Source organism: Corticium candelabrum, chromosome 5, assembly GCF_963422355.1.
Source record: "Corticium candelabrum chromosome 5, ooCorCand1.1, whole genome shotgun sequence".
NCBI lineage: Eukaryota > Metazoa > Porifera > Homoscleromorpha > Homosclerophorida > Plakinidae > Corticium > Corticium candelabrum.
This window is the reverse complement of record NC_085089.1, coordinates 6807071-6823075: the sequence shown is the minus strand read 5'-3', so window position 1 is coordinate 6823075 and position 16005 is coordinate 6807071. Positions and strand designations below refer to the sequence as shown.

At 43.1% G+C, this 16005-nt stretch overlaps 1 protein-coding gene across 1 annotated transcript; it reads left to right on the top strand.

Moving 5' to 3' along the window:
- The first annotated feature begins 1874 nt into the window (after positions 1-1874).
- On the top strand, positions 1875-15344 carry LOC134179648 (sacsin-like). The gene is made up of 3 exons (XM_062646584.1): positions 1875-1887; positions 2163-2228; positions 2302-15344. Exons 1-3 carry the CDS (start codon positions 1875-1877, stop codon positions 15090-15092), a joined length of 12870 nt encoding a protein of 4289 aa, XP_062502568.1. The 3' UTR covers positions 15093-15344.
- Positions 15345-16005: the final 661 nt, after the last annotated feature.

Here is a 16005-nt window from a genome sequence, read left to right as displayed (position 1 = left end):
TTGCCCTAATGCAGTTCCTTGTGACAGCTGCACTGGTCCACCAGGTGCCATCAATTGCACTGGCACCACATCCTGATCCAAACTGATTAGTGAGTGGGCAATCATGACACCTGTCTTGCTAATGACAGTATTGTCTGGCTCTAACATTGCCACTCCTCTTGACATACCTTGTTACCATACTCATCCACTATGTGAGCTTCTCCCAGCTGTCTGGTCATTGTGGGAATCTGCATGCTGTGGTTGAGAATCAGAAAACAATGATTGCTTTGTACTCCTGGTGTGGTCAACCTTCCAATTGCACTTCCTGGTAGTGTCAGCCTTCTTCGCCTCAAGTCAACAGTAATGTTGTGCTTCAAAAGAAAGTCTACACCAAGAATGGGTCCTGTAGCTATGTTGGCTACCAAAAATGTATGATGAGTCTTCCACTGACCAATTTCCACTTGCAAGTCCATCTTGCCACAGACATGGATATCATTTCCATCCACTCCTTTCAGTGAATTGTGGCTATTCTCACCACTCCTAGATGAATCGTGGTTTCCCAGATAAAGCCTGCTGGGCACCAGAGATGCAGATGCACCAGTGCCTACCAGACACTGCGTCATCTGTCCTGCCACAATCGCCTGTACTGTGAGAGAGCATGATTGATTAGCTTCTCCACCAGTCAGAATACCCACAGTATTACTTTTCTGCGGTTCTTTGGTCAGGCTATTGGGGTTACTGTTGGTCTTCTTCCATGCTTCCTTGTGGGTAGGTTTCCCAGCCGGCACTGGACAATCTCGTTTCCAATGACCTGTACTACCACATCTGAAGCATCCTCCACTAATCTTTCGAGATCGGGACTGTTGCTTCCCAGTAGCTCCACCTTGAATGCGGTCTTCCAGTCGTTCCAGACGCGAGGTCAACGCTTCTAAAGAACGCACCATTGTTTGTGCTAATGATTCCTGATCAGCAGACTGTGCTCCTGTTGTGGCAGCTATCCTCCCTTGTCTTGTACCTTGCCTGTCCTCTTTGCGACGCTGCAAGAGACACAGCTCTCTAGCTTTGCTCACCGTTTCGTTAAGGCCCACTGGTGCTAAGACGTATAGCTGATCACTGATGACCTCCGGTAACCCGGCAATGAACCGGTCAATCAACTGCTGCCGACGCAACTCTGCGGATAACCCAGGCTGTGCTCTGTCTAGCAAATGTTCTAGATCACGTACAAACACATCAAGGTCCTCACCCGTCTGCAGAGTGCGACTATTGAGCTGCCGCGTTGCAAGGCGACGACGTTCTTCTGTACGCGGTTCAAATGCTGTTTTCAGAGCGGCAATGAGGTGGTCGTACGTATCCGTTTGCTGTTGGGTCAGCCGTTCAAACACTGCAGAGGCTCGTCCTTGCAGCAGAGTAGGCAACCGTACGACCTTGTCGTGGGCGTCCCAGCGGTTAGCAGAACAGCAGAGATCAAAGCGACGCAACCAGGTAGATATGTCGCCATCAGCAAAAGGTTCTGGTAGGCACGGCTGACGATAGGCTTGAACCTGAGGTTGCTGTACAACTGGCTGATCGGCACCTTGCTGAGCCATGAACTCACTTCTGACACCAAAATTTAACGAGTATACGACTTGCAACAGTTGAAACCCAAAAAGGCCACGATTCTATTGTGCCCGTACACTATATACTAGTCAGAAAGTAGGTGTGTCCATACGGTAACAAGAAACCACTAATTAGTATGACTGAGTTACTCTACAATATTATTGCAGTAGCATGATTTGTGCCCCAATAGCTAGGCACATTAGCCTGATGTCTAGCATTGTGTTTGGTGTTGTCAATTAATCTTGCAAGCAAACGAGTTTCAATTTGATAGACATATTTACTTGGTTCGCCTTTCTCAAATGTCAGAAACAGGTGTGGCTGGCTGGAAGGCCATTTGGTCCCTTCTGCAAAATTGTGCCAAGTTGACTAAATGAGTAACAGAAGACTATTGTTTTTGAAACTAATAGATATGGCAGTGTAAAGTTATAGTTTAACTTTACACAACTAAATTATGAGTTTGCATGGAGTACAATAGTACAGTAGTAATTAGTGTTTTGACAAATCTGCGTGTTGTTGATAGTTGTGCAGTTTGATTCTTGTGGTCACATAGGCTGTTGATTCATTAATGATATCTGTTGGTTTTGCAGATCTTCCTAGTGTTGTGAGTGGCAAGAAGATTGGATTCTTTGATCCTCATCAGAAGCATTTTCAAGGTGAGACTGGGAGACTTTTCGTTTGATCATGCCAGGAAGCCCAAATATACTGATCAATTCAGTCCATTTGAAGTTCTTGATTGCGACTTATCTAAATCGTCGTACAATGGTACTTTATTCAGATTTCCATTACGCCAGAAACCTTCACCAAATCTTTCATCTAGTGTGTACAATTCACAAAGAATTCATGACCTGTTTAAGTCATTTCAAGCTGATGCACATCTTGTCTTGCTATTTCTCAAGACAGTAGAAGTGATATCCATATATGAGTGGCTGCCAGACAGACCATCTGCTCATGAAGTTTTTAAAGTATGTTTATCAGAACCAACAAAAACAGATGCTATCAAGATAAGGAGACGTCTTTTGAGTAATATATCAGCAGCAACAACAGTTGGGAAACTGAAAAAGGAATTTGTTTTGGCTCAATTTTATGAGGCAGATATTATGTGCACATCACGAAAAGGACGTCCTATCACTCAACGGTGGTTAGTTGAAAATTACATAAGCACGAAAAATCCCCAAGTTCACTCAATGGCAGAGAAAGTGGCCCAGATTCCATGGGTCGGACTTGCTGTTCCAATTGGTGACAAAACGGAGCATAGCAAAAACTTGGGAAGGATTTTCTGTTTTCTTCCATTGCCACCCAGTGATGATGCAGACAGCAATACTGGTCTGCCTGTTCACGTCCATGGCTCATTCAGTGTGGCTGATAATCGCAGAAGTCTCAAGTGGCCAGCGGAAGACAGGGCGAAGGATGAGAAAGCAGAATGGAATTGTCTGCTAGCTCAGCATCTGATAACACAAGCGTACGCTTCTCTGATTCAACATGCCATTAAACTTGATCGTGGAATTGTATCTGTAGCAGATATTTATGCCATGTGGCCTGACAGTAGCCATGTTGAGTACCACTGGTTGAACTATGTAATAAAGTCACTCCTTAGATATCTTTCTGAGCACAAAGTGCTGTATGGTGTCAGTGAATTAGGAGAATCTTGGGAATCTGTTACAAGTGTGCTTATCTGTGACAAAGTTGAAAAAGCATTGGCTCCGAATGAGTTAGTTGCAGTACAAGAAATGCAAAGAATTGGTCATAAAGTAGCATTTCCTACTGCCAATGTTGCTTCATGCTTGGCTCAAATAGAAAGAGAGTATAGTGTTCGTGGTACAGTTATCTGTCCTGGTGTGGTGGGAAGACAACTGAGAGAAAGCAAGCATCGTTATGAAAAGTTGGATCCACATGACAAAATTCTACTGCTGAAGTACATGCTAAAGAAATATACTTATGAGAGTTTGATTGGCTTACGCTTGCTACCTTTAGCTGATGGGACGTTTACAACCTTCTTACATCCGAGTTCACGACCAGTATATCTTGATTCCTTGCAGTCTCCAAGATCATTGTTTCCTGGCCAAAATGCTAAGTTTTTGCACCAGAAGACTGACATTGTTGTTGATAAAGCCTTGAGAGAGGTTGCAGCAGGACATGGTACACAACTGAAGGAGATTCAACCTAGTGATGTACCATCTCTTGTATCCGAAGTTTTGTCACCCATACAGAACACTTGGAGCTCAGCAATGAATTGTAGGCCTGAAGAAATAGAAGGTAGATCAACTGACTGCTGGATTGCAGAATTATGGAAATGGATTAATCAAAACGTCTCTAATGTTTCTCTGAAAAAGTTTGAGTATATGTTTATTGTTCCAGTAACTTCAACTAGTGGGGTGAAGAAGCTCATGAAGCTGGTTTCCGGACTTCCTGCAATCTTTGCTGAACTTCGGCATTCTGATGTACGCATTAGTAAAGATCTGGCAGAAGGACTGGAAGGTTTGGGTTGTACAGTTTTGTACAATTCACCTAAATACCTTGTGTCTTGCAGTGAGCTGTGGAGTGCTTACATTTGCCAGCCAGTGCAGATACTTAGGTGTATTTCTCGAGTTTCCGACGCTATCTCTAAGTGTCATTTGTTGAGTCAAGCACAAAGGTGTGAACTGCTCATTATTGTGGCTTCAGCCGTTCAAGTCAGTCGTCCTGCTCACGAGGAAATAAATGTTTTAAAGTTTCTTCCTGTGTTTCGTGAATGGGGAGGAAAAAACTTGGAATCCTTGTCTCATTGCAATCAAATAGCTCCAGCAGAACTCAAAGAGACTTTACCCATCATCAATGCAACTCTGATTGCCAATCCTGATTTGGAGACAAACCAGATATTGAGGTTTCTTTCTAGGAACTCAAATTATTATCAGCTTACTTTAGAACAAGTTTTTATGAAGTTTGTTTTCAGTCAGTTTCAAGTGTATTTGACAGATGCCAAGGAGAAGCTAATCAAATTTGCTTTAGACAACGTTCACTTTATGAGCGTTAAAGCTTGTCAGACAATGGCCTCTCTTGCTTTCATTCAAACTGGTGATGGCCAACTAAAATCCCCTAATGCAGTTTTCAATCCGAATGAACGCTATGTTTCAGAATTATATGGAGATCAGCGTGTTTTTCCTACTGGCCCTTTTGCCTTGAAAACCAGATATGGTAATTTACTTTCTCGGCATGTTGGTTTTCGAAAACTGAGTGATATTACCGCAAATGAATTGTGTCAGTTGGCTGAACATGTAGCTATAACGAAGAGTAAGTCCATGGCAAAAATACTATTGAAATTACTGACTAAAGAAGAATGGGCTCAACAGCTGTTGCAGAGAAAATTTGAAGGTAAAAGAAAAAGCGGCCGAGTGAAGTGTTGTGAAGCACTGGCGAATGTGCCTTGGATGCCGGTTATTGAATGTTGCTCTTCTTTTTACCCAATTGATATGCCTTGGACTGGCTCTTGTTCGATTGCTTTGCCCAGAAATGTAGCTGTACCTTTTGATGATGTAACTTCAGGAAGACTTCAGTTGCTGGTAGGAAGCCAGTTGGCTATCCTAGACCATACATCAACTGTATCTCAAAAGGTAGCTCAGCTTCTTTTATGCGCATCTTCGACTAATGTGTACGAGGCAGTCATTAGACAACTCACTGAAGCTCATAGGTTGTGGAAAGCGAATTCAGTGGCAGAAAGCAGTCATGCAAAGTTTGACAAAATGCTCCAAGAACTGTTCTGTACATTGGGATCTGCATTTAATAGCAGCAATTCGCTTGCAAAAGTTATTAGACAAGGCCTCAAGACTGCACCTGATGACTGGGTGTGGTTAGATGGTTTACAAGGCTTCACAATGCCTAAACAGCTCGTTGTTTCTAGTGCTATTCCAGTTTTGTTAGAGCCATGGGTTTACAAAATTGATCAATATCGTCATTTGAGTAACTGTATTGAACTTCTCCAGATGAGCGGGATGAAGTCTAATTTTGAAGATGAAGACATTATTCTGTCTGTTCTAAGTGCAATGAAAGTGTTATATGATAGCGCGATGCCTAAATTGGAGCATAAGAAGATGGAACGTGATCTAGAACTGACAATTACAATTCTCAACTGGTTGACTAGAGATCAAGCAATCCTTTCACAGAACCTACAGCAACGTCTTCTCGTTCCTGTGGACAGGGAAGACAATATTCTGGAATTGTGCCCTTGCTCAGATTTGATGTATTGCGATGCGGAATGGCTTCGTCACGGCGGTGACTTGGAAGTTGCGCAGTATCGCCTTATTCACAAGCAGATCTCTTCTGAAACCGCTTTCAAATTGGGTGTCCCATCTCTTAGCAATCGTCTGGCTCCATCTGAAGAGCTACCGTTTGAACAGTTGGGACCTCATGAGTCCCTGACGTTAAGGCTCAAGAACATCCTGAAGGAATACAAGGACGACGTTGGGATATTTAAAGAACTGCTTCAAAATGCTGATGACGCAGGAGCAACGAGCGTCAAGTTTCTCATAGATTGGAGAGAACACGATAAATTTTCATTGCTTGCTCCAGAAATGAGCAAATGCCAGGGCCCTGCTTTGTGGGCATTTAATGACTCTGTGTTCTCTGACGAGGACTTTGTCAATATCTCAAAACTGGCTGCTGCCACAAAGCAGTCTAAGCTAGAAAAGATTGGGCGATTTGGTTTGGGCTTCACATCTGTATATCATATGACCGATGTGCCTAGTTTTGTCAGTCGTCAATTTGTGGTTATTTTTGATCCTCACAAGAGGCATCTTGGAAGTCACATTAGGAACCCGTCTCAGCCTGGTATCAAAATTGATTTTGTGCAAAGACCAATTGGTCAACGATTTCCCGATCAGTTTCAACCTTATGCTGATGTATTTGGCTGCAAGCTAGTAGAAGGCGTTAGTTTTGACGGGACACTGTTTCGTTTTCCTTTTCGAACTAAGGAACAAGCTGCTGTAAATGAAATAAAGAACGAACCATATGATGAAGACCAACTTAAAACATCACTGCAAGCCTTGAAAGAGGTGTGTGGCAAGTTGCTTATCTTTCTTCAACATGTCCGATCTGTTGAAGTATTTGAATTGAAGTCAGACGCAGTCAGTCCTTCAGAGATGAAACAAATTCTTTCTGTCGCTCAAACAGAAGCAGAGTCGTTCGGAAGTCATCAGCAAATGCTGATGTCCTCTTGCAGTCAGCTGCAAACAGGTTATTTTCAAAGGCTTTCTGGTTCTGTATCAAATTGTGAAATCAAATGGCACGACTTAACAGATAAGGAAGTGAACACTGCAAACTGGCTGGTGTGCTCTCAGGGCAGCAACGGTGATGCTTTTCAGTTTTCAAGCAAGCACTGGGGTCAGAAACGAGGGTTTGTTCCGTTTGCTCAGGTTGCAGTTCTTTTGCGAGAGAATTATTTACCATATTCCATTGATGGAGAAACATTTTGTTTTCTTCCTCTCTCGGAAAAGACGGGTTTGCCTTTACACGTAAATGGTACGTTTGCTGTGCTATCTAACCGTCGTGGTATCTGGTGGCATGGAACGGAAGAAACACGAATTGGAGGCAAAACAGATGTTGAAGCAGAATGGAACGAGAAGCTGATCAATGATTGTCTGGTTCAGTCATACATTTCTACATTGAAGCATTTGTCTGAGCGATTAGACTACAGGGACAAACCTGAATTCTTATCCCATTACTACGCTTTGTGGCCTAAGCAAGCGAATCTTTCTCACGCAGTTTGGGAAACTTTAGCTTTTCAGTTTTATAAGGAAGTTATAAATGGAAGTGACAAACTCGTTTGTAGCATGAGTACTGATGGTTTCAAGTGGATTTCACTACGCGATTGTGCGATTTTATCTAATTCCGTAAAGAAAATGTTGCCACACGCAGAACATATCATGAAACAAGTTTGTCCAAGCTATGTTGAATTGCCAAAACATGTGTGGGATGGTCTTCACAGAGCTAACAGTAATATAATGGAAAATGTGACTGTTGAGGAAGAGCAGTTTCTTTTGAAATGGTTTGCACCTCACGTGCAGAAAATGAACTTTGAGATTCGAGATGATTTGTTGAAGATTTTGTTGACTCGTGTTCTTACAACTGGTCATCTTATTTCCTGTCTGAGCAACTTAGCTATATTTCCATGCTGTCCTGATGGACAAATGCTACGTACTGCATCAGATATGATTGACCCCAATTGTGATGAAGCTGAACTATTTGACAGAGAAGAAAGCAGATTTCCTGTTGAGGAATTGTGTCAAAGAGATGAGTTAGTTCTTGCTTTAAAGAAATTGGGAATGAAATCTACAGGGAGTTTTACTTGGAGTGACGTAGTAGAGAGAAGTGCAACTGTGAGGTCATTGGAGAAAGCCAATCACGCACGAGCAAAGAGGAGAATTAGAGCTCTAATAAAACTCATTGATAGTTTGTGTAAGAAGCCAGAGCGGTGTTCAACTGATCAGTTGGAGTTGCTTAGAAATACGCCTTTTCTATTGGTAGAAAGCCGACCAAGAGATTATCCAATTGTGTGGTACGCAGATCATTGCGATGAAAGAGTTGTTACTCCTGTCGAAGGTTACGTTTGGAGATGTAGATATGGAGTTGGCTCTCAGGCATATATTATTGATAGTTCTCTTCAAGCTGCCGTGATTGATTTGCTAGGTCTCAGTTCCTCGCCTCCGTTGACAATGTTGATTATGCAATTAGACTTGGTTATTGCAGCCTTTCAAGAAATTGGGACGAAGACATCGTTTCTAATGGAAATCATTGACATGTTGTACAAAGATCTGCAGCGCAGATACGACGAAGATGAAGCAGGCGATATTGTGACTGCACTTGATGGCAAGGCGTGGATTGTTGTGGAAGATCATGCAATGAAGTCTGATCAGTTGGCTTTTGAGTGGAGGAAAAGTGCACCACCTTATCTTTCCAGCGTTCCTAGTGAACTCTTACACATGAAGAGGTTGTTGGAAGGTACCGGGGTACACAAGGTATTTCAACCTCTAGATTTTGTTATTGCATTGCAACAAATTTGTGCAGCAGAAAATGGAGAACGATTGAGAGTACCACTTGTTAGTTATGTTGAACAGCTGATTATCCCTGAATTTGCTAGTTTGACTGAAAACGAGTTGATAACATTTCGAGGTAACTTGGAAGTCCCTCTATTATCTGAAGATGGGCGTTTGATTCCAGCTTCCAGGTTAGCGTACAATGATGCTCCGTGGATGGATAGTTATCTAATAGAAAAACACGTGTACGTGCACTCTTGTGTACCGCGAATTACTGCACAACGTCTTGGAGTAAAACTGGTGAGAGACACGGTGCTTGACAGTTACGCTTGCGATATACCTGGAATGGAATTTGGTCAACATGAGCCTCTTACCAAGCGCCTTCAGAACATTTTAGACGAATATCCAGCTGACGAAGGGATTCTGAAAGAACTAGTGCAAAACGCTGACGATGCCAAGGCGACGGAAATACACGTTATTTTCGATCAACGACAATACAAGACACAGCGTGTTCTTTCTGATGAGTGGGAGTCATTACAAGGTCCTGCTATCTGTGTTTATAACAACCGACCGTTTACAAAGGAAGACATCAAAGGAATTCAGGATCTTGGAAGAGGCAGTAAAGGTGATGATCCTTCACTTACTGGGCGATATGGAATAGGTTTCAATGCTGTCTATCATTTGACTGATTGTCCATCTTTTCTTTCTGACAACAAGACGCTTTGTGTGTTGGATCCTCATTGTCGTTACGTTTTTGGAGCAACTAAAGAGAAACCGGGGAGAATGTTTGATACGGACGAATCATTTTGGAAGAAATTTTGCGATATCCGTGATTGCTACAGACCAATTGTTGGAATAACATTGGGAGGTGGAACTCTTTTTAGGTTCCCGTTACGAACAAAAGCAATGGCAGATATCTCAGAAGTTAGCAAAAACGTGTTTGACACCGAACGTGTACAGACGCTGATGAAGACGTTCAAGCAAAGCGCACCGAGCATGTTACTGTTTCTCAGCAACGTTAGTTGTATCAAGTTGACTTCCATTTCTAAGAATTCTCAAGTCATCAGCTCTTATGAGGTGAAGGCCGATCTTTCTTCTAGGGCCGAAGAAGAACGCCAGAAAATGTCAAAGATAGTTGCAGACAATAAAAGCAGACTAACGTCCGAAATAGAATACGCTGATGTATTTTATGAACTCAATATTCGTGTGATCGAGAGATTGGAAAACTCTGATCGTACGCAAAATGCACCAATGGAAGGAAAATGGTTAGTTCAGCAGTCCATCGGTGTACTGCACCGGAACGAATCAAAGTTTGCTGTAGAAGGTCGTGGCATGTCATTGCTGCCTCTCGTAGGAATAGCTGCTCCTCTGAGAAGCCGCCTTCGTCCTAAGCAAAGCAATTTATTCTACTTTTTGCCTCTTCCAGTGTGTTGGGAGCTTCCTGTTCAGATTAACGGTCATTTTGCTCTCGATTCACGGAGACGCGGATTGTGGGTTGATTCAAACCAGTCGCATGTGGCTGTCAAGCATAAATGGAACGAAGAGCTCATTAGACTTGTGTTGGTTCCAGCGTACGCTTTGTTTGTACTTCAAGCTCGCGACTACGTCACCGTCAGTGGTGGTGGTGGCACCGGCAAACCTTCTTTGCGTGAAAGCTTAAATTGGTTTTATCATTTGCTACCCAGATATATTGGTAAGCGTACCGAATTGGCCTATTTGGAAATTTTGCTTAAGGAATTCTACATTTATATTGTTGAACACAATTTGCCTCTTCTGGCTTACACTGGACAGCCTGCCGTTTCTGTTTGCGAATATGTGAAGGATACATCTGAAAGTCAGAAGAAACTGCTGAAGGACATTATTCCAGTAGAATCTGGCGATGATGAAGTCACGTCTGTTAAGTGGCTTCAAATCGGCAAGAAAACGGATATCGGTACGTTGACTGGGTACTTTTCTCCGTTCACAGATGGCAGGCAAGATACTTACGCTCTTGAGGTCGTTCTATTGCGCATCGGGTTTCCTGTTGTCTTGTCACCGCCCAGTTTGCGTTATGACATTTTGAAAGCAAACGAAGGTGCGAATGTGGACTTTGTAAGCCCTCGAGCAGTCTATTTGTTTTTGAGAAATTATCGGACTGCTGGTTCATGTTGTCGACTTCAATGTGACAGTCTAGAAAAGACGAGTTTGACGATTAGGGCCGCAAATTTGGTGCTTGAGTACGTTTTGGTAGAGACTAAGGAATCTATTACAAAGTGTGACAAAGAGTTTGATACAACGTGCGATACGAAGTCAGGTACAAGTTACTTGAGTGGTCTTCCTCTTCTCATCACTGCTGATTGTCGACTGTGCGAGTTTTCTACGTCTCGGACTGTTTATGTTTCTCGTTACAGTGACCTTTTACCCAAAGGACCGCATCTGTTTGTGCACAAAGAACTCATCGGAACGTTGGAATATTTGGAAGATCTCGCTTTACGTGAACTGAGCCCAGACGAGCTTGTTCGTCAACTACCGGAGCAAGATGTGTTTCCTCTTGACTGGTTGGTAAGCGATGAATACAAGGGGTGGGATTCCTCGGCTAGCAACCGAACCTGCGTTTCTAGCGATGTCGGTAATGATTCTGCTGTTGGTCCTTCAAAACAGTGGATAAAAAGGTTGTGGTCTTATTTGAAAACATACGACTGCAACGTAGCCCTCAAAGCCTTAGAGAAAATACCGATTATCTCAGTAGATGGTGGGAAAATGTTGGTTCCTCCCATTTTGTCGCACACCGTTCTTCTGCCAATGCACTCTAACTTGTTTCCTGGTTTGCGTCAAGTTTTGCTGGGACTGGGAGCAGTCGAAGTAGACGACGTTGTGACAGAGTCTTTATTTAGAGCTGCTGACATCGAGCTCCCTAGTCGTTTCAGCAGCAAGAAATCGCATTCAAACGTATTTGCTAACATTGACAATCCTGTTTCAATTGTTAAAGTTCTTCAGTATCTGTACAAAAGTCGCCAGGCGCAACTACTCTCTATCGGTAATGTCAACATTATTCTGAAGTACTTTCAGAATAGTTCTATAAATTCGTCAGATGCAGCTGGATTGAAAGGGCTGCCCTTGTTTGAGACAGTGGAGGGCATTTTGACGGAGATTGCGTCGTCTAAATGGGCGTACACTCTACCGAGAGAATTACCCAGTTGTGGATCTAGAGTATGGATGACTGAAGCACGCTGTATCTTCCTCAGGCAGCAAGACGTTTTCGATAAAATTTATGAAAAACTTGGACTGAACAGCAAGACAAGTGAGGAAGTGTACATGCGGTACATTTTACCATGCTTTCCTAGAATGTCTCAAGACGATCGTATTGTACATCTCGTGTTTATAATGATGCGATTTGAGAATAGTGAGACATTGATTGAGAAATTGAAATCTACTGCTTGTTTTGACAAACACGGCAGGCCTGAAAAAATTGGTGAATTGTACGATCCAAGTGTGGCACTGTTTAGGAAAATGCTTCTATCAGAGGAATTTCCTCCCATACCGTTAGAGTCTGTTCTTTCAACAGATTTACAATATAAATGGCTACCGTTCCTTGTACGTTTAGGTCTGAAAACAGTGTGTCCGCATTTAAAATTTTTGGAATTGGCAAAGGGCCTGGAATTAGAAGCATCCAAGTGGACTTTGTCAGGCCGCAAACCTGCCGGCTACAAGAACTGGAAGGAAAGATCAAAGGAGATGCAATATCACCTTATTCACTGTATGAACAAATCTTGGTGTGACCCAAATTTTACGGCAGCTGTAACTGAGATCAGGTTTCTACCGTCAAAGAAGGTTAACGAGCAACTAAGAGACCTAGCTGCTCCATTTTATGAGCGCAATACAGCAAGCAGTTACGCAACCAGTTACAGTAAGGGCGTATTGTACTCTCGCAACAACGAGATGCTTTGCTGGACGTCTCAAGCATTACTCGATGTGGAGTATATACAGAATCAACGCCAGCGGGCACAGTTTCAAACGGAGCTTCGTATTAACATGCAGCCGAAGCTTGACGATGTTGTAATTCACTTTCGTCTTCTTGTTGAACAAGCAAAGACTGTCGTTTATCCTTCATGTCAAGTTGATGATGACGTTGTGAAGCTGTTGTCAAATGTTTTGTCTGCTATTTTCAGCCATTTTACAAACATTGTTTCTGGCAAGCCTCTGCAGGAACTGCCACCGTTTGCTGATTTGCGATATATGAAGTCTCTATCGGCTGATCTGTTTGCAGACGGCTGCCGAGTTGTTGAATTTCTCTCATTTTATTCATCTATTTTCATTCCCGATAAGCAGGTGTTTGTTAAACCTCAACAAGTCGTGTTTTCTCTCGAGCACAGGCTTTATCCTTACCTTTTTCAACTTCCACGAGATTTTGTATGTCACCATTTGCTGCTGAGACGTATTGGAGTGGACGAGAAACCGAGAGCGTTTCATTGTGCTCGCATTTTAGAAACTATCAAGACACGATACCGAGATGACAAAGTAGATTCCGCTTCAGATTGGACAGTTATGGTTTCTATTGTTCGTTTGCTGTTTGAGACTTTGAACGCCGTAACGGGTCCATCGCTACAACAGTCTCCTGTACAGAACGACAGTTTCTCAACCGATGCTGTCGAGATGGCTCTCACCCCGCTTTACTTGCCCAGCCGAGATGGTGTGCTTTTTCCTGCGGCAGATCTTGTGTATTTAGATCGTATTCATTTGGAGAATCATCTTGTTCATTTTGGCCAGTACAACTTTTTAATTGATCTGGTGACATGCGGTCTTTCATCCCTTGAAGAAGAGACGATAGATCTCTTACCATCCCGTCTGAGACCGCAAAAATTGTCACATTTGACGGAGGAAGTTTTAGATCCCGATTGTCTTCTTGTTACTGACAACAAAGAAGAAGAGCAGGAGCAATTGGCTACAATGTATCAACGTCGTTTTTCTGCTCCTTTTTTTGCGGCAGGAATTCGCAGCATTTTTATTTACGAAGCTAGAACTCGACGTATACCAGACGAGGTAGAGACTGGTCTATCTTTGCTGCAAACTTGTTTTCGTGTCCGCTGTCTTCCTGAAATTCGGACATGTCTTAAATCACGAAGTGGGGAAGATATGATAAAGTTGGAAGGCGTACAGAAGTGTTGTTTTCTTGAACAAACAGAATCAGAAGTGACGCTTTATGTTGAATCAAATAGTGCAGCCGAAGGAAAGACGACGGATGCTGATACCAGATTTCATGGTTTGATAGCACGAGAACTACAGTCTTTCTTGCGTACTAAATTGCTGGAATTTCCGTTGATAATGATTGTTCTCTGCAAATATTGGGCATCCATACCCAAAGTTTTGAAGAGTCTCAATATTCCATTCGTCGATGAAGACGACCTTGCTCTAAACACCACTGAAACCGTTGAGTTTTACCCTGGTATGGAACTTCTTTCCAGTCATTTAGCTCTTCTACACAAATCAGATTTTTATCACAGATTCAACATTGACGAGTGGGTAGCGTACGAGGTGGAAGAGAACCGCTTTATCTACGCCATCGTTGTCTATCGAGAATACAACCCGGATGAGGCACGGTCAGAGTTGACGACACGTTACGGAATTTATGTAGGAGAAGAAGAACCGAAGATAGTCAGCATACTGTCATTATATGCTTTCACAGATAAAGATGAATTTCAACATCAACAGGAACGCAGCTTGGTATTGACGGAGTCGTCTTCCCTTCTCGATGCCAGTTCCGACATTGATGCTTCTGCAACCCTGGAGAACAAGAAGGATGCAGTCCGAAAACTACTGAATGAGATATGGAAATTGTCTAATGAAGACAGGAGGAAAGCAATCAAACGATTGTACCTACGATGGCATCCCGATAAAACAGATGATCGCGATGGTGAGGAAGTGTTCAAGTTTATAAAAATCGAGGTTGACCGTTTGGAGAGAGGAGAACCTCAATACACCGGAGGTAGTTCCTACAGCAATTACTACTCGAATTGGGACTCATATGCTACACGTTACAGTAGAAGCTACCGAAACTCTTCTTCTTTCACTTACCATCCCCCACCTTGCTCCAGCTATCGCCATTTAGTTCGAAACGAGCGTTTAGGCTTTCTGTTCGTGCAACAGGCAGAGGCGGATTTGAGTGCAGCAGAAGCATTGTTTCGCACGGAAGACAGCGATGAGAGACGATTTGCTACTGTTTGCTTTCTCTGCCATGAAGCAGTGGAGAAGTCATTAAAAGGTTTGTTGTATATCAAACGCGGCATTCCGGAGGAAGACCGACATAAACACTATTTCCGCTTTTTTCTCGGAGCAGCAGGTTTGCCAGGATGTCCGCCCACTCTGGAAGAGTTTGTTTCTATGGTCAGTGACAGTCACTATCTGGACACTCGATACCCGGACAGACACGACGTTGTTCCTGCCACCCAATTTTCAAGAGAAACAGCACAACACAGTCTGAGGGGAGCCAGAGGTGTTGTAGCAGATACTCTAACGTTTGCTGAAGACAACAGTTGAATATGACTCTTCACGAAAAGGCTGTTTAGCATTATCGCTCGTATCTTTTAATCCCTAGTGTTCACTGCAGTTCTGTTTTTATCTAGTATAGTACATGACACATCCACTAATTGTCAAGTTTGCGCATGAATGTTGTATTGTCAGCTATCGTAGTTAGCAGTGCTTGCAAGGTAGGCCGAGGTTATCTCTGAAATACAATGTAATAGCTGTGTAGTAGATATTAAATGTATGTATACGTTTTTGCTGATTGCGTGCAGGTGATGTCGCTGAGCAATTTAGTGTGGCGTCAACCCGATGGAGCAATTTTGTCCTCGGAATCCTATTGTCTCTTAACTTTTTGGTCATACTTGTATTTGCATATACATCTACATTGAGAGCAATCTCGGAGGCGTTGAGCACAATCTAGCAACGGGAACGGCGTTTTTCGTGGTTTGGAGTCGAAAAGCCCCCCCATACGTGTCTCGCGCAGCCAGCCCCTCCCCCTTTTGACTTCCGTCTCCCCGCCAACGGAAGTCAAAAAGGGGGAGAAGCTGGCTGCGCGAGACTAGCCATACGTTATCGACAGTTTTGTCAGGATGGCATGCCGTCATAGTGGCTAGAGTAAAACGAGTGCACTGATGTTGTTTGTTTCTTCGAGTATGCAGTACGAGAGTAGGTACATACTTTGTAGACCGTAACCGTAAGCAGGTCTACGTCATTTCTAAAGTTTGCAGAACTCGTACACTTGAAAGCCGACTGATAACTGTAAATGAAGTCAATAGTTTCTAATTTAATTTAATTGCCGAGCGTAGCTAGACTTCTAATCCGGGTCGCACAACAGAAATGGGCGTGGTCCTATATGGCTCTCCATCGAGCTTTTGGTATATGTGTGTGTGTGTGTGTGTGTGTGTGTGTGTGTGTGTGTGTGTGTGTG